The 16,176-nt window shown below is 36.2% G+C and overlaps 1 protein-coding gene across 1 annotated transcript in view; it reads right to left on the reverse strand.

Annotated features, from left to right (window-relative positions):
• LOC125683773 (TAF5-like RNA polymerase II p300/CBP-associated factor-associated factor 65 kDa subunit 5L) overlaps nucleotides 1–15,413 on the reverse strand; it is a 39,135-nt gene extending 23,722 nt beyond the window's left edge. The window contains exons 1-12 of the mRNA XM_048925231.2: nucleotides 15,240–15,413; nucleotides 13,129–13,188; nucleotides 12,831–13,034; nucleotides 12,612–12,677; nucleotides 12,430–12,528; nucleotides 10,638–10,808; nucleotides 10,197–10,279; nucleotides 9,403–9,521; nucleotides 9,215–9,318; nucleotides 8,147–8,359; nucleotides 7,938–8,069; nucleotides 7,346–7,431 (exon numbers count right to left, since the gene is read on the reverse strand). Of these exons, the coding sequence (XP_048781188.2) occupies nucleotides 7,346–7,431; nucleotides 7,938–8,069; nucleotides 8,147–8,359; nucleotides 9,215–9,318; nucleotides 9,403–9,521; nucleotides 10,197–10,279; nucleotides 10,638–10,808; nucleotides 12,430–12,528; nucleotides 12,612–12,677; nucleotides 12,831–13,034; nucleotides 13,129–13,188; nucleotides 15,240–15,365 (1,463 nt within the window). The 5' untranslated portion in view covers nucleotides 15,366–15,413. The remainder of the gene's footprint in view (nucleotides 1–7,345; nucleotides 7,432–7,937; nucleotides 8,070–8,146; nucleotides 8,360–9,214; nucleotides 9,319–9,402; nucleotides 9,522–10,196; nucleotides 10,280–10,637; nucleotides 10,809–12,429; nucleotides 12,529–12,611; nucleotides 12,678–12,830; nucleotides 13,035–13,128; nucleotides 13,189–15,239) is intronic.
• Between the last annotated feature and the right edge of the window lie 763 nt (nucleotides 15,414–16,176).

A 16,176-nucleotide genomic window follows, 5' to 3' on the forward strand; every position in this document is an offset into this window, starting at 1 on the left:
GACGTCTTACTAGTGTCCACTGAATGCCAGTTGGGCTACTGTAGGCTGTTTTGCTGACCCAGTCTATCACTAGAAGGAAGAGAAGAGGAGAGAGCAGCATCCTTGTCTCACCCCGGTTGTTACTGGGAATGGCTCTTTTATTTTATTTCATTTTATAGAGTGTTTGTATGGGTATTGAAGATATGCATATAACAAGGATTTTGACCCCCCCCCCCCTTCCCTATCTTTAAAGAACATTACAGGTAGTTAGACTTTGTAATAAGTTTTATGGAAATATTATATATATCTGCTTTGTACTTAGATACTTAATTGAAATAGATATCAACGACAAACTATCAACTAAACTTTATGACAAACGGGATGGTTCAGCTTCTCCATCGTCAACTTTCCATATTTATGTAGCAATATTCAATTATCACCTGCATATGGTGTTTATATCTCTCAACTGATTCGATACACAAGAGCTTGTTCTGCATATGAGCAGTTTTTAAATGATGCTACAGGGGTTTTAAGTTTTTAACAGTCGTTTAAAGTCAACATTTCGCAAATTCTATGGTCGTTATAATGATCTAGGTTGCCAACTCAACACATCTTTGGGTCAAAGGCTGTCTGACTTGTTTCATCTTTAGAAAGGGCAGTTGGAGTATAAAAACGATTACCAAAAGTGGAATTAATGCCAAGTTCGTTTCAAATACAGTTGTAATAATGATCCTTACAAACAAAGACAATGTTGTTACAAGCTTTGTCAGCTGGAACCAAAACATATTCGTCATGTAACCTATATAATTCTTTTATCACTTCCGGTTAACTTACATGGAACACAGGAGGATAGATGGTACGTACTTTTGTTTCAATATGTCTAATGCGGGAATTTAATATTCCTCTTATACATACATTTAATCCATTCTGACAATGTATCAAGTTCTTCTTTTTCATATTTATTTATCCCATCGTCTGGCATAATCTTCGACATAATTCATAATAGAGATGACATTCTGTCGCCAATTGAAAGACCGAGGTTCTCTGTATTTAGGACCTTTTAAAATAAGTGATTTTTTTAAAAGAATATATAAGGATCTTTTTGGTTTGTGGAACACCATTCTCTGTAGAGTCGTAGTCTAGCATCATACGTTTTTCTTGTTGATTGTCTTCGAGAGTTGAAGATGAACGACTTAGCTTTCTCAGAAAATCTGTTTTCAAGTCTTTGTGCTTTGAAATTTTCCAAACAGCCACATGTAGACTTTCTGGATGAATAAACAGTCCCCTCTTTTGTGATAACAACTTTTTTTTTTATTATGGGTGGTTCTCTTGGAAAGTCTATTAAAAGATTTAGTAGGTCCGGAAACCATGACTGTCTTGGTGAGAACAGAGCTATGAGAGGGACACATGGCTCCTGTTCTATTTTTTAAAGCACTTTTGAAATTAATATTGGTGATGGGAATGCATATGCAAACATTCATATCCAATTTACAGCCAGAGCATCGCATCCCCACGCTAGAGGATATGGGAAGGGAGAACAAAGCTGTTAGGTTTCCGATTTTCCCTTGTTCCCCGATTGATACTCCATTCTGTCATCTTCGGAATTTGTCGTCATCTGGACAATTGATCGGCTATCACATTCCTTCTCCCAGGAATGTATTCTGCTCGAATTTGTACACTCCAAAGGCGATACCAATGCAGAATCCTCCATGTCACCATGCACAGGACTGAAGATTTTGTTTGTCCCTGGCGATTGATGTAGGACATCACTGTTGAATTATGTCCTCACTAGGATCCATTTGTGTTTAACATTGTCTTTGAATTGATGTAGTGCTTTCTCCACCGCACTGGGTTCCAAGAGATTTTATGTGTGATAGTTGTTCCATCACTGCCCATTTGCCCGACACATTGCGATCCTCTAGGTGGGCTTTCCAACCGTAAGATGAAGCATCTGTCCACAATGTTAGATTTGCCTTGAAACTAAGGATAGATGTCCCCACAAGGACGTTCCGTTGCTCCGTCCACCAGAGTAGATGTGGAATGAGGAGGTCGTTGACTTGGATCTTGTGATCCAGATTGTCCAAATGTGGACGCCAATGAGACAAAAGGCAGAATTGAATTAAATCTGGAGTCTGGCATAAGGTACCAAGTCCATGCAGGCTGTCATTAAACCAAGGACTCCGAGATACATTTGTATATATGTTCTGGAATAAAGGATTTTGTAATCATGGTAGAAATTACTCCACAAAGACTGGGGAAACGGTCCAAACTCGGGTAGACCATACCAAGTTGGAGAAGAAAGAGTGCTCCAAGGTAAGTAATCTGTTGAGTTGGTTGTATGATTGATTTATCAACAGACCCAAATTCATGGGAAGTAACAGGGTTCTCTGTAGTTAGTGCATTAAGGTCATTCGATCTGCATTTTCAGAAGCCAATAGTACATGTAAATCTTTAGACTTCTCAGATGCGCTCCTATTGCTCCCATTAATTTTGTGAACACTCGTGTAGCTGTTGCTAGACTGAATGGCATTGACCTGAACTGATAATGCTTGTTGTCTATACAAAATATTAGGCATTTCTTGTCCTATGGATAAATTGGAACATGTAGATATCCATTCCTTAGATCTATTGATGCGACCCAATCTCCTGTATTCAAAGCCTGTGTTTTTTTACTTTAGAGATTTCATTTTGAAATGCTGATTCTGGAGAAAAACATTTAACGGTTTCAAATTGAGGATTGGACGGTACGGTATCCACCGTCTCGGTTTGGAACTCCAAAAAACGGGCTGTATAAACCTTGACCTTTCTGGGTCTTGGGAAAAGCCTCTATGGCATGTTTTTTCCTAATAAACTTTCTATTTCTTTTAAAATACATCGTTTTAAAGCAAAATTTTGTACATTTGTGATCCTTATTCCTGTCGCTGGGGGGTGTTCTAAGAACACGAGCGTGAGTTCTTCCTGGATTACAGGTATTTTTAAAACCCATCCGTCGGATGCATTTTTCATCCACTCCCAGTGGTAAGAAATGACCCGACAGCCTATTTGGATAATTTCTGCAAATCGAGGCGAGCCTCTAGATAGTTAATGTGTCAAGCTTACTTCTGGGGACCAAACTCCAAACGATCTTGGCCTGAGCTACGAGTTTGGCCTTTAAAAGAAACTTGGGAATTCAGCTTCCGTCCTCTCCCCAGGCCAGTCTTTGTATTTCTGTTGGTGGAATAATTTGATAGAGAGTTAGTTTAACAGTCAGATCACTTATCTGATGTGAACAGAAGTGTCATCTAAGTGCACATGAATTGCTAGAACCAGCCAAAGCTCAATGTAAATTTTCAGACAGGAATTGCGAATATTTGTCAGTTGTTTCCCCTATTTCAAACCTAGGTGGCGCAAGACTCGTTTACGTCCTTGTTGACTTCCGGTGTACATAAGATTTATATGAGAGAGTGTAAGGTTTTTGTTGTGCAAATAGGGAGCAGGGGTAGAATTCCCAAATTCTGAAGCTTTTAAAAAATTCAATTGGTTCATTGTCATCAAATGTGACGGCGACAACGATCGTTTTAAGTTCCACTCAGCGTCGTGCGCTATAAACTTCAGTCTTCAGTTCAGTCCGACTTCACAGATATCAGATGGCGACTTTGTTGCAGAAAGTATTTACGGGGGGGGGGGGGGGGGGGGGGGGGGGTAAACATTTGCTCTGTAGATCGTAATATTTTGCATGAATGTTTTATGCTGAAATTTTATCTATATCCTTAGTGATACAGTCATTAATGATCTTATAATTATATGACTCTCACCCCCCCCCCCCCTTCTAGACTAGATCTATATAATCGAACAGGGGAAATTTGAGTCATCAATATATACATGTAAACGAAGTATGGTACAAAAATATATTTCATATGTCATTTAAAAATTAATTTTAGAGTTAACCAAGGTCGTCAAAATATGAATGAACGCGATTGCTAACAGCACCCCCCCCCCCTCCGCTGTCACTCGATACGACGACGCGACTGTAATGGAGGGGTGGCTATAATCAGACTGTAACTGTAAGGCAGTGAATATTCTTAGGTATTGTTTTCGTTTTTGATGACTGGATTGTAAATTAATTTCAACAGTTTACTTTCATTGTTAATTTTGTTAGAATTCATAAAGTGTTGTAAAATATTGTTTGAATTTCAGGGAAAACGAGTCTGGATTCTTCAATAGTCAATACGTATGAAATTAATCAAAATATGGATGAAATTGTCAAACTTTCATAACTTATCAAAGTTTGCATTATCATAGTTATGTTGTTATGTCATGTTGATCAACTGACCCACGGAAGTAGTCCAATACGTTAAAGAAATGAATACCAGTCCTAGCCTATTTTAACTGTTGACGCAAACCAGAAGAAAAGATTAAGATATTTCTGAATTTTTTAGAAATAAAATTTGAATAATAAATTATCTACTTTTATTAAAATTAAATGCAAATTCATAGCGCTAAAAATTTATCCAAGTGAAGTAAATACAAATTTCACTGTCATATATACAATGTTGTGTTTATATAAAAGGCCCAACATAGGCCTATTGTTCATTGTGGTTTTTATTTTTTTAAAATCATTGCATTACGTTTTTCAATATTTACTTGTAACTTCGATTTCAATCTGAAGTATGAACATTAAAATTGACCCTCAAATTGAAAAGTGTACTACATTTGTTAAGTGATGTATTTTAGTATTAAATCATTCATATCATGAACTGTCATAGTACATATAAACACGATAAATCCTTATACATGAAAGTAAACACAGGTCAAATTATATGTAGGCCTACATCAGTTTCCTACAACACCATGGACAAACGTCATTTGGATACAACCATTCCTATACGCAGGATACAGTCGTGCTTTTCACGCAGAGTACAACCAACTCATAGTATATCAATCATAGTACATGTATATGGATGGAGACGTGAATTTAGAAGTTGAAAGAAAGCTTGAACTTCCGTCTTAAACTTGCAATCCAAATTGTAATATTCAATTAAATTGTAGAAACTCGAAATTTTGAATCATTATTGTACAGCTAGCATATGGGGTAGTCAAATTTATTTGACCTGCCAATTTTTATGCTCTCACTTGCCCTATGGACTAATAAAAAAGTTAATCGCAAGGACTGTTTACCTACCGTGACGTCATCACGTAAGTGATATACAAGTTAAAACACGCAAATAAACTGTTAAATGTTAAGTTAAGGGGTATGATATATGTACTCTGTATACATGTGCCTTCTCTATCGTGAATTTTATTTCATAAAGAGAAGTTGTACACATACATTCACTATTACTACACATTTTAACATGTATTTAGGAGTGATATTTGAAGTTTTCCAAACATTTGGAAGGTGATCTAAGGTCGGAATTCTCTAGTTTGGTTAGAGGTTTCACTGCTGATCGTACTGTTCTAGGATCAGAGGATATAAACTATCAGACCCGGTGGTTCTGAAATGTTAAAGGACACATCGCATGTTTTTAAACTTTTTAATTTTTTCTGCAAAATTATTTCATTTCATGCCTAAAACTACTTTACATGTGTTTTAAAGGAAACAGTTTGCGTAGTTTTCGAGTTTGAAAGCGATGAAATTCAAATCTTGCGATATGCATATTTTCTTCGATATTTTACGCGCCATTATCTGTGACGTCATATGCGACCTCGAGCGAGAAGATTTGAAAACAGTTGTTAGCCATTTCATTAACAGATTAGATTTAATTGACAAACAAACAATTATCACATTAACGGCTTGTAAATAACACTGCATTAGGGTGTTTTGTGCCGTTTAAGGGTGTACTTGCTGTCAGTAGAGAGGCTTTGGACTGTGTTTTTTTCAATTTTTGAAGGAAGGTATGAGGGACAAGACGTGAATATTTTTTGTCGGCACAACGACTTTGCCATAAAAAAACCAGTAGAATTTGTCCCTGTACTTTTTTAAACAAGCACTTGGACAAAGACGTAGATAAACTGCGAGAAAATGGTTCTATCGAAGCTACCCACTGTTACATATAGGCCTACGGCTTATGCTTTCCGTTCTGCTCTCAAATTCAATACACACTCGCACCAACTGACCTTCACCTTGTAACACCATATAGGCAGAACTTCGCTAGCAGTGTCTACCAACTGGTAGTTTTAAAAAAGAAATTTGAAGATAAAAGATAATTGAACTTTCAATTATAAATAATAAAATATGATATTTCCCAACTTTGAATTGAATTATAATGCTTTCATTTTTTTTTAAGGAACACGTACGTGTTTACAACAACGTACAGCACGCCGTGCTCCCACTTCCTAAGTAACAACGTGTAGATAACAAAAAAATAATGATTAATAAAATTGCTTGAATAAAATAATCTAAAAGTATTGGGATTTTCACCATAAATTTGATAATTTTCATTATTATTTTTTCTCTCGAAATGCACCCGTGACAGTAGGCCTAGTTGTCAATGATACATAATCGTATCATAATTTAGATCTAACTTCTCCAAAATAAATTTAATAATAATTGCACTGTTTATTTTCAAAAAGCAACAACGCTAATTACAGTTCTTTACAGAAATGACATTACCAAATTGTGTTTAGACAGTGATCCCATGTAAACATTATTTACTCGCAGATTTTATACTCGCTTTCCTCGCTACATTTGGGCTGCTATTTGTATGCACTGGTGGCTAAAAGATATAAGACTCGGGAAATTTGTTAACATCGAAATAAATGTTATCCATGGTAAATTTATTAGGCCCCTAAAACCCGAGTTTTTAAAAATATCTAACACTACTTTTACAACAAGTTGATCGACGAAGGTCGCATATGACGTCACTGTACCACGTGACTACCTATCTAGGCTTTTTGAAATCGGGGCTTAGATTTAAGTCCGTATTGTGGCTAATTATCGCAATACTTCAGCGAACAAACTATTACAATTAATTTCTATAAGCATAAGGAAGACAAAATGCATTTGTATACTTTGAAAACACGATATGTGAAGTTGGTCCAACATTTCCTGTTCTCTAGTGATATCACCTATAGAGTAAGTAAGTGGTAGTTTTGGTCAATGCAGTGGCACTTCAAGTTCGATATGCAAGGTTGATACACAAGCAAAGTGCTCATTAAGAATGTTTGCAAAACATATACAAAATAACTCTTTAAAATGATGTTAAAAATGTTTTATCTTTGTCACCATGTACAGTTTAATCATAGCACCAGGAATATTCATACAATCATACAATTTAACAACAGACAAAATTCTCTCTCTCTCTCTCTCTCTCTCTCTCTCTCTCTCTCTCATATGTGACAAGATGACCCACTGCATTGCTCCATTTCCTCTATCGTGTTTAGATACTTTTTCTTTTCACTTTCTGGCAAACTTATGGCCAAATTTATAAACTCATCTTGATCGATATCTAAGTTGTACATTTCTTGGAAATTCTGTAAAAAGAAATCAATTCAAAATCAATAACATAATTCAAACCTTAAAGTCAATAGGAAAGCACAGTACTGGTCTATTCGTACATATGACATTATGTCAAGGTGTATATTGTTTTCTCTACTGTATAAAAGACGTATAGATAAGTGGTGACTGTCTCTTTGTCAAAACCAGGCATTAGAAGTGAAAGTCAACTGTTTTTCCAACGAGACCTTAGAAACCGAGGTACCGCGTTATGGAGGGCGTTAGTTCACACGATTTAGAACCCTCGCCGCTATGTACAGCATTGATCGTTAAGAATAGGTCATAATCAGAGGCACTTCACGATCAGCTGGTGACTGTCTATAGTGAAAGATTCTCAGATGGGACGTTTAACAAACAAAACAATGATTTGACAATATCAAGCATGTATGAAATCTAATCAAAATTCGATTCTGTGATCCGCTCACTGTGTAACGATCTAAAAAATACAATACACATTAAATTGGATGAAATTGAAAGTAATTACCTCATTATCTTTAAAAAGGCAATATTTGACACGACGACCCGGCTGACTGGGCGATACAGATGGCTCCTGTCTTATTACACAGGAATAGGTGTTATTCCAAGAGTCTTCGCATACACAATGATTGTTACAATTCTGCAAAGCAGAATATGAAAAATTAAAATAATACTAAATCTAAAATTCAAGAACGAAAATTTGGTTGGGATGCATACTGCCATATTTTGGTGCTTGAACTGAGGACAACCGCGTGTGACGTCTCTGTATTCTCCTTGGTGTTCTATAAGAATTGTTGACCGTTTCCAGGTTTTATTTGACGGTTTAGCAAAGAACGGAGTAAGGGACAGTCCGTCCATTTGTTCAGGAGTGGATCGCAGACCAGCTATCTCTAAAAATGTCGGTGCTAAATCAATGTTCATTACGTGTTCCTTTGAAAAAATACAAAAACAACAATCCATTCATAAAGCGTGCATTGTTACCTGTAGTATTCAGACAATAAAAACAATATATAAACTACTTAACAACTCTTACGAATATCATTGAAATAACACACAGCCAGTCTGAACATTACTACCAGAGTAGGGGTAACAAGTTATTTAACAATAGAATACCATATTTCTTAACACTGAAAGGGAAACAAAACATGACTATCTGTCATTGATTTCAATGCAGAACCAGAATTATTACGCACATCAATTCGAATAATGCGCGCGATAATTGAATCATTGTCCTCTTTAATTGAATTAATGAATTCAATTGATGCGCACAATATTTCTTTTCGAAAGAGCTCATAGATATTTTCTATTCAACATATGCACTATTGAATTCATGATCTCTTTAATTGTTTACTTTCTTTAAAAGAATTGATGTTTGCATCAATTCCTTATACAAAATAGTTGTACATAATTAAATATATCTTCAATTAAATCAAAGAGATCATCAAATCATTTATATCAAGCTCCAAATTAAATTTAGCAAGCAATAATTGATTTGCTGTGCGCATAGATTAAATTGATGCGCGCATCAACTCAACTGGTGCGCGCATCAAATCAATTATTGCTATCATCAATTGAATTGAATGCACACGTACATTCAATTTGATGCATGCGCGCATAAATTAAATTGATGCGCGCACTAATTCAGTTGATGAGAGCAACAATTGATTTGATTGGACGGCTTTTGAGTACCCTCCTAATAATTGCTGGCGCATGCGCCCAGCGATTAAAAATCATTGTAAAAAAACTATTTGACTTGTCGAATTCACACAACCAAATATTTCCTACTTTAATCACTTGACCCGGGGTTACATTTGGTCCACGAATCATCAGAGGCACGCGAACGTCAAATTCATACAGCTGGCGCTTGTCGATGGGCATCGAAAATTGTCCTGTACGGAAAAAAGAATATACAGTTAGTTAAGAACTTTGACAAATCCAAACGTCTGCAGTCTGTACAGCACGTGAATTCTCACCTAGGTGATAGCCGTTGTCTGAAGAGAAAATGATGTACGTGTTGTCTACGAGATCTTTCTGCTGGAGAATGTTGACAATATTTTCCATCATATCGTCAACAGAGAGCAACGTACGCCACCTGTTGGCACACAGGGAACATGTAAAATTACTGTGTATATACAAGTATGAAACATGAACAAGAAACATATTGACACAAGCTTCTCAAACAGAGGCCGCAAATAATGCGTTTCATTTCATGATTTGAACAAATCCAAATCTGCATTACCTGTGGATGTTTGTATATCTATATGACTAATTTTGGTACTGTTGTCCTAGAGAAGGAGAGTTTTTAAAACTGTTCCATATGTATTCAAATATAATTTTCCTCTAATTGTGACCACATCCCCCCCCCCCCCCCCCCCCCCGGAGACCATCACTTGAACAACTTGAATCTCCACTACCTGATGATGCTTGCAAATCAATATGTCCCTGCTGGGTTTTTTTTTTAAAATATAATTCCAATATATCCCTTGTAAAACGTGATGTTTGCTGAATGCGCTATGTCGTAATATTCAAATCGAATTAAACACTTTTTAAATTTTTTAAACACTTTCATTCTTTTTTTAAGTTTAAAAATCTATAATTCAATTAAAAATACTTGTAAAGATGTTTCTGTTTTTTTTAAATATACATGAATAACATATGGATTTGATCCCGCACAAACGCATAGCCTCTCCAAACGTTCAAATACAACAGACTGTCTCTGACGGTCGGTACTAGTACATGTAATAAATTCGGGCAAGTAATGTGTTACCTATTTCTAAAAACTTGGTCTTCCGTTGCAACAGTGTCGTTCGGTAGTGGCGTTATTGCTTGCTGGATCAACCAATGTTTCTCCTAAATACGATTTCAAATATTTCAATGTCACACAATGCTTGTCGTTAGTCGAAGATAAATACAGACATTGGCAATGCTGGAAGGTGAAGTCTAAAATAAAATTTCATGTCAGCTCTAACATGATATCGCACTAAACAAAGCAACATACCATTTGTGACAAGATCTGGTCATGATTTTTGTACAACTTAGCGCAATCGACGTAAGGAACCTGCGCTTTAGAGACCAATTCACAATGTATGTAAATTTCAGGTGGATGTCTGACTAATTACTATATAATTTAATTTTGAATGAAATTTTGTCGCTAATATTTCAACATCTTATCATATAAAGTTTTGACTATTTTCAAAATGCAGCTTACATGGCCGTGTTTGTTGTAACTGCCATCACGCGGCGCCGTTTTGTTTGCAAAATTATTTTGATATTTCGGGGCAGGCGTAAACGGTGCATGACAAGCGGGCGTAGATAACATCATGAAGAAAGGACCTGAAGTTGAGCTCTGCATGTCCAGAAACGATGTGGCGTGTCGATTCTGAAATACGAAAGAAGTTGAATTTTCAAAGACAAGGAATACATGAACTTCTAGTGTCTGAGTTGTTTTTCACAACTGTGGTGGTCAGCGGAGTTCTATCGATGAAACGTGACAATATAAAAGCGGGGGCAAGAGTCAGAGGAATCTCAGATAAGTAGGGCGCAAGATTCCCCGTCCGTTGCGACATATTTTCTCCTTCCTTGTTATATAACCAAGAACACGTGGATTATAATTACTAATACATAATGACGATAACTAATTTTCATTACATTGTGTGTTACAGGGATGTCCTTTCTTCCAGTACACGATATTAGAATACTATAGATCCCGTGGGGATCCAGGTTAGAATAGGTCCTCAGTACCCCCTTGCTTGTCGTAAGAGACGACTAAATGGGGCGGTCCTTCGGATGAGACCGCAAAAACCAAGGTCCCGTGTCACAGTAGGTGTGGCACGATAAAGATCTCTCCCTGCTCAATGGCCATAAGCGCCGAGCATAGGCCTAAATTTTGCAGCCCTTCACCGGCAGTGGTGACGTCTCCATATGAGTGAAATATTCTCGAGAGGGACGTTAAACAACATTCAAGCAATCAATCAGAGGCAAAACTCCTGCAAGATCAGGTTCAAATGGATCAAAATTGCATACAAACACTCTATGAAATAAAGTCCTCGCTTCAAAAATGTGGAAGGACTTTTGAAAACGGACAAATCATGTACCCTCCATATAACATTAAATTTCAAAGGTGAGACCGCAAAAACTGAGGCCCCGTGTCACAGCAGGTGTGGCACGATAAAAATCCCTCCCTGCTCAATGGCCATAAGCGCCGAGCATAGGCCTAAATTTTGCAGCCCTTCACCGGCAGTGGTGACGTCTCCAAATGAGTTAAATATTCTCGAGCGGGACATTAAACAATATTCAATCAATAGAATACTATAGAATATTTCCATCATGTAGAACCACAGGCAGGAAAGAATCGTTTTAATCTTCGTATCATCAAATAATGGAATATCTTGCCCACTTCAACAGTGCTAGCGCCAAGTCTTGACTCCTTCAAGACTCGGCTACAAAATCATTTGGCAAATATCAGACTGTTTTTTAACTGTAGATACTATTTTCAAATTTTTACAAAATTCTAACTTGCGCACACTCTACCGTGACGGAAGCCACTGACCGGTAGTAGAAATTCTGTAAGGTTTTCTATCCGTTTTCCGCAAATGTTTCCTCTTTTCAACGATTTGATTAAAGTATTAGTCAATGCAATATACTATCCTTTTCTGACGTTAAAGATATTTTGGATTCGCTGCATTCATGATATGTGATGGTATACAAAGCTTGTCATTTTTGTAAGTATTGTTCACCATAATCCACCGCTATTACACTAATTTTAAGAATAACCACTCTGTTAAATAAAATCTAAGGGTGCTATTTTTTTCACTCTAACCTGTGTTCAAACAATTTCGGGGGAAATGTATCAACATTTGCAGAAATGTCCGAAGTGAGATCGGGCTATTTTTTGGAAATTTGTCCATCGCCCTTTTCTTCATGAATGAACCATAAAATACTAGATAAACTGAACACTACATCACTGACCAGAAAGTGCTTAGGAAGTATGTCATACTCACAATGACGTCTGTTAGGTAGTCTTTCTCTGGGTCGTTTTTATGGACTTCCAGCGTACCATTCACGGACAGGTGGTAGTTGTAATACTTGGAGTTTCCAACCTTATAAAGAAATGTTTATCAGCATGTGTGGCAATAGATGACAAAAAGTAAGTAGTGGTGATATAAATGTCTTGTATACCTACCAGCCCCATCCACCAGTCCCAGCCCACTGGGACATGTTCAACCCCTCCCGCCTTCGGCATACCATACTAAATTAAAAGCAAAATTTTGTGTCAAACTGATTTTCATATTCCGGTTTACTTAACAATCTTTATTAAAACTTTGTTGCAATGAAATTGCAATTAGAAACGACGTCTCTTAAAAATTCATATTCGAAAATACCGTATTTTAAAAATTGTCACCTGATTTAGATATTTTCCCGCGAAGAAGGTGGTATATCCCTGTCCCTTAAGGTATGTTGGGAACGCCTTCACCTCCTGCGTTCGTTGCCAGTAAGAGCTGCTGCAGTTTCCAGCCAGAGAGTTATTCACAGCCCCATTACTGTGGACGTACTTTCCAGTCAAGATGCTGGACCGGCTGGGGCAGCAAAGTGGCGCGCTCACATACTGAGAAAGAACATCAATTCTAAATATTTTGTGTCTTTCTAAATCAACTTAATCGATTTATTGTCATTAGTAAAAGAATAAAGAAAATGGATACCATATTTTCGAATACCATTCCTTTATCCCCAACAAGATTCTTGGTCTTTGCCATTGGAGTCTACAATGCATTGTGCAGATATGACTAGTTGTATGGTTAGAATAGAGATGTTTAAAATTACACGTTAAAATACATGTATATGTACATCATGAATTTTTAAAACGGACAATCAAATGACAATTTGGGCATCATAAATTTATGCCACTAAATATAAATCAACAAATTGATTTTCAAAAGAGTTTGGGCACAATATGTACATGTAAGCCTCAATTCCAACTTTGCCTGAATTTTTCTGGAAAGTGTCCAGGAAATGTTCAACTTTAATCAATATCTAAACATATATTCTTTTTACAGCTATTTTAAAAGAGGTTTTATTTTCTGCAAAAACATACTTAAATATACTCATACAATACGATTTGGCAAGTTGTATGAACAAGTTTACAATCGTTACGTCCCAGTAATTGGAGATTGGGGGCATAGAGGTTTTGATCTGTCTGTTAGTTAATAAGTCAGTTTGTCTGTTTGTCCGCAAAAAAACTTTAACCTCTGTCGCAACTTTTGAATGAATGGTGATACGGCTTTCATATTTCACATGTGTATTCCTTGTGAAAAGACCTTTCTTTGGGTACCAGAATTGCTTTGCTGTCATACGGATGCATCAGTGTTTCACACAATCTTATGACCTTGGCCTCAGGGTTTAACCTACCAATTTTGGTCATAATTCTTAAACGGTTATTCTAGTGATTTCACATTTCAAATGTGTACATTGTATTTCTTTTGACAAGACCTTTCTTTGGGTACCAGAATTTGACCTTATGATCTTGACCTTGAAGTTTGATTTTTTAAAATAACTTTAACCTAGACTATAACATTTGAATGGTTAGTGATAGGGTTTTCATATTTCACATGTGAATTCCTTGTGACAAGACTTTTCTTTGGGTACCCGAATTACTTTGCTGCCATACAGGGGCATCAGTATTTCACAAACACATCTTGATTTATAATTTAAAAAGAATATCACACAAAATAATTTTCTGAAGCAGTTTATTTAATGTCAGCTATTTATATATTGATAGGAGTCTTGAAAAAAAAACAAACCACGAACTTAAATGTGACGTCACCTACATATATGCGTTTGTGAAATGCAAGTCCCAACGATATCAAAATGCATTACGCATTTTTTACTTCTAAAGTCTAGTATAGGCCTACACATCCGAATTATATAAAAAGGTTCGAGTATTGTTTGATTGAAGGGCACATAAGTAACATGTTTTAATATCACATTGGTTTTCCTAGTATGCTTAACTATTCCAGATGACCATGACGTTTTCAATGGTTCCTACAGAAGGTGCAGGCAGTATTGGGGGAAAAAATCTGTCTAATTACATGTATGTATGCAATAATATTTGCCTAGGTAACAAAAACTATATAGCCAATAAAATCATATCTTTTGTAGAGATTGCTATAAAAATATTTTTAAATCATATTTCAAAGCGTTTGCGATCAGTCGAGCTGGTTTATTTCAAATCAATATTTGAGGCACATTGAAAGCTACTATCCCCTTTAAAAAGTAATTACTCGTATATCACATATGTACATGCAACCGGGATGCGAATTTTTAATGTTTCATGGAAAGTAGCAAACAGCATAAGTAACGCGGTTGTCAAAATCCATGTTTTATTACATGTTTCAATTTTAATGCTGAAAAACATGGATTTTTAAATAAGTATCCGTTTCAGAACTTTCTAGGCCTACTGACATGATTATTTTACATCTGAAAATGGTAATAAGGGGGTTGGGAGCTTCATTCATCATAAGTATAGATCTATAGATACACACCTCGATCGGTCTATCTACATTAATTCAGAGAGTACTCAATCTGCACTTTAACACTATTTTTAAAAACACCCAAGGTTTTATCCCCAGATATAAACACAAATATACACGATACGTCATGAAAATACTGTGCACGAGACAGGAGACTTTAGAATTGCAGAAATACAGTATTTCAAACACCAGACCAACAAACTTCAAACAAGGTAGATAATCGGGTTGTCTGTAGGAAGCTGAACTTAGTCGTACTAAATTGTGTAAATTAAAGTTATACTAACCTCTCCTCCCAGTGTAACATCTTGATCGTCTGTTAACAAAAACACAATGTTTGGTCTACCCGTATTCCCCGCTTCTGCAGAAAACAAGAAAATAAATAAACCTAGTGTTACCGTTATCCTCGGCATGGGCGCGCTTGATTTGTCTACACCGTTGTACACCCTGCGCCCTGTGTACTCGAACTTTAGCAGTGCAATTTGTTGTTGTGTAGCATACATATTCAGTATGTTCGATCAGGCAGCAGCTGAGGACAGAAGATCCTCATTGGAGAGTTAACGATTTTAATGCAAATAATGTTTATTTTTTGGAGCCGAACTTGTTTTTGATGATTGTACGAAATATCAATCGTTTTCATTTATTTTAAACTCTTGTAAAGGACTGTATATATCACAGTCACTTGTTTCTGTAAACAAGTTACGACGTCTGTATACTAATAATAACAACACTTAGGCCTATATATGTAGCCTATGTTGACTTGTTACATATTGTTAGCATGCAGACGTCATAACTTATTTCAAAGACAATGATTTTTTTTTTAAATTGTTAAAAAAAGTAGATAGATACTAAAAGGTTCTTATAACTGTCTTATAATAGTTGAACTTTTTTGTTTTACCGGTACTGCTCTTTTCTGTTCAACCAGGGACCTATATATTAGTATATAGGTCTCTGGTTCAACCTTGTATTTGTTTACCTCTCTCTCTCTCTCTCTCTCTCTCTCTCTCTCTCTCTCTCAGTATATATGTTTTCCCAAGTCTATTTGTATGTTTACCCTTTCTATGTTTATGACTTGTATGTGTCTATATGTATTTATGTATATACGTATATGTGTATATATAGGGAGAGGGCTAAAATAGGCTGTGCCAGCTGCCCAATCTTATTTATTTTGAATAAAATATTGTTTTAAAAAAATAACTTGTTTACAGAAATAAGTGCCTATGT

This window comes from Ostrea edulis, chromosome 6 (assembly GCF_947568905.1).
Source record: "Ostrea edulis chromosome 6, xbOstEdul1.1, whole genome shotgun sequence".
NCBI lineage: Eukaryota > Metazoa > Mollusca > Bivalvia > Ostreida > Ostreidae > Ostrea > Ostrea edulis.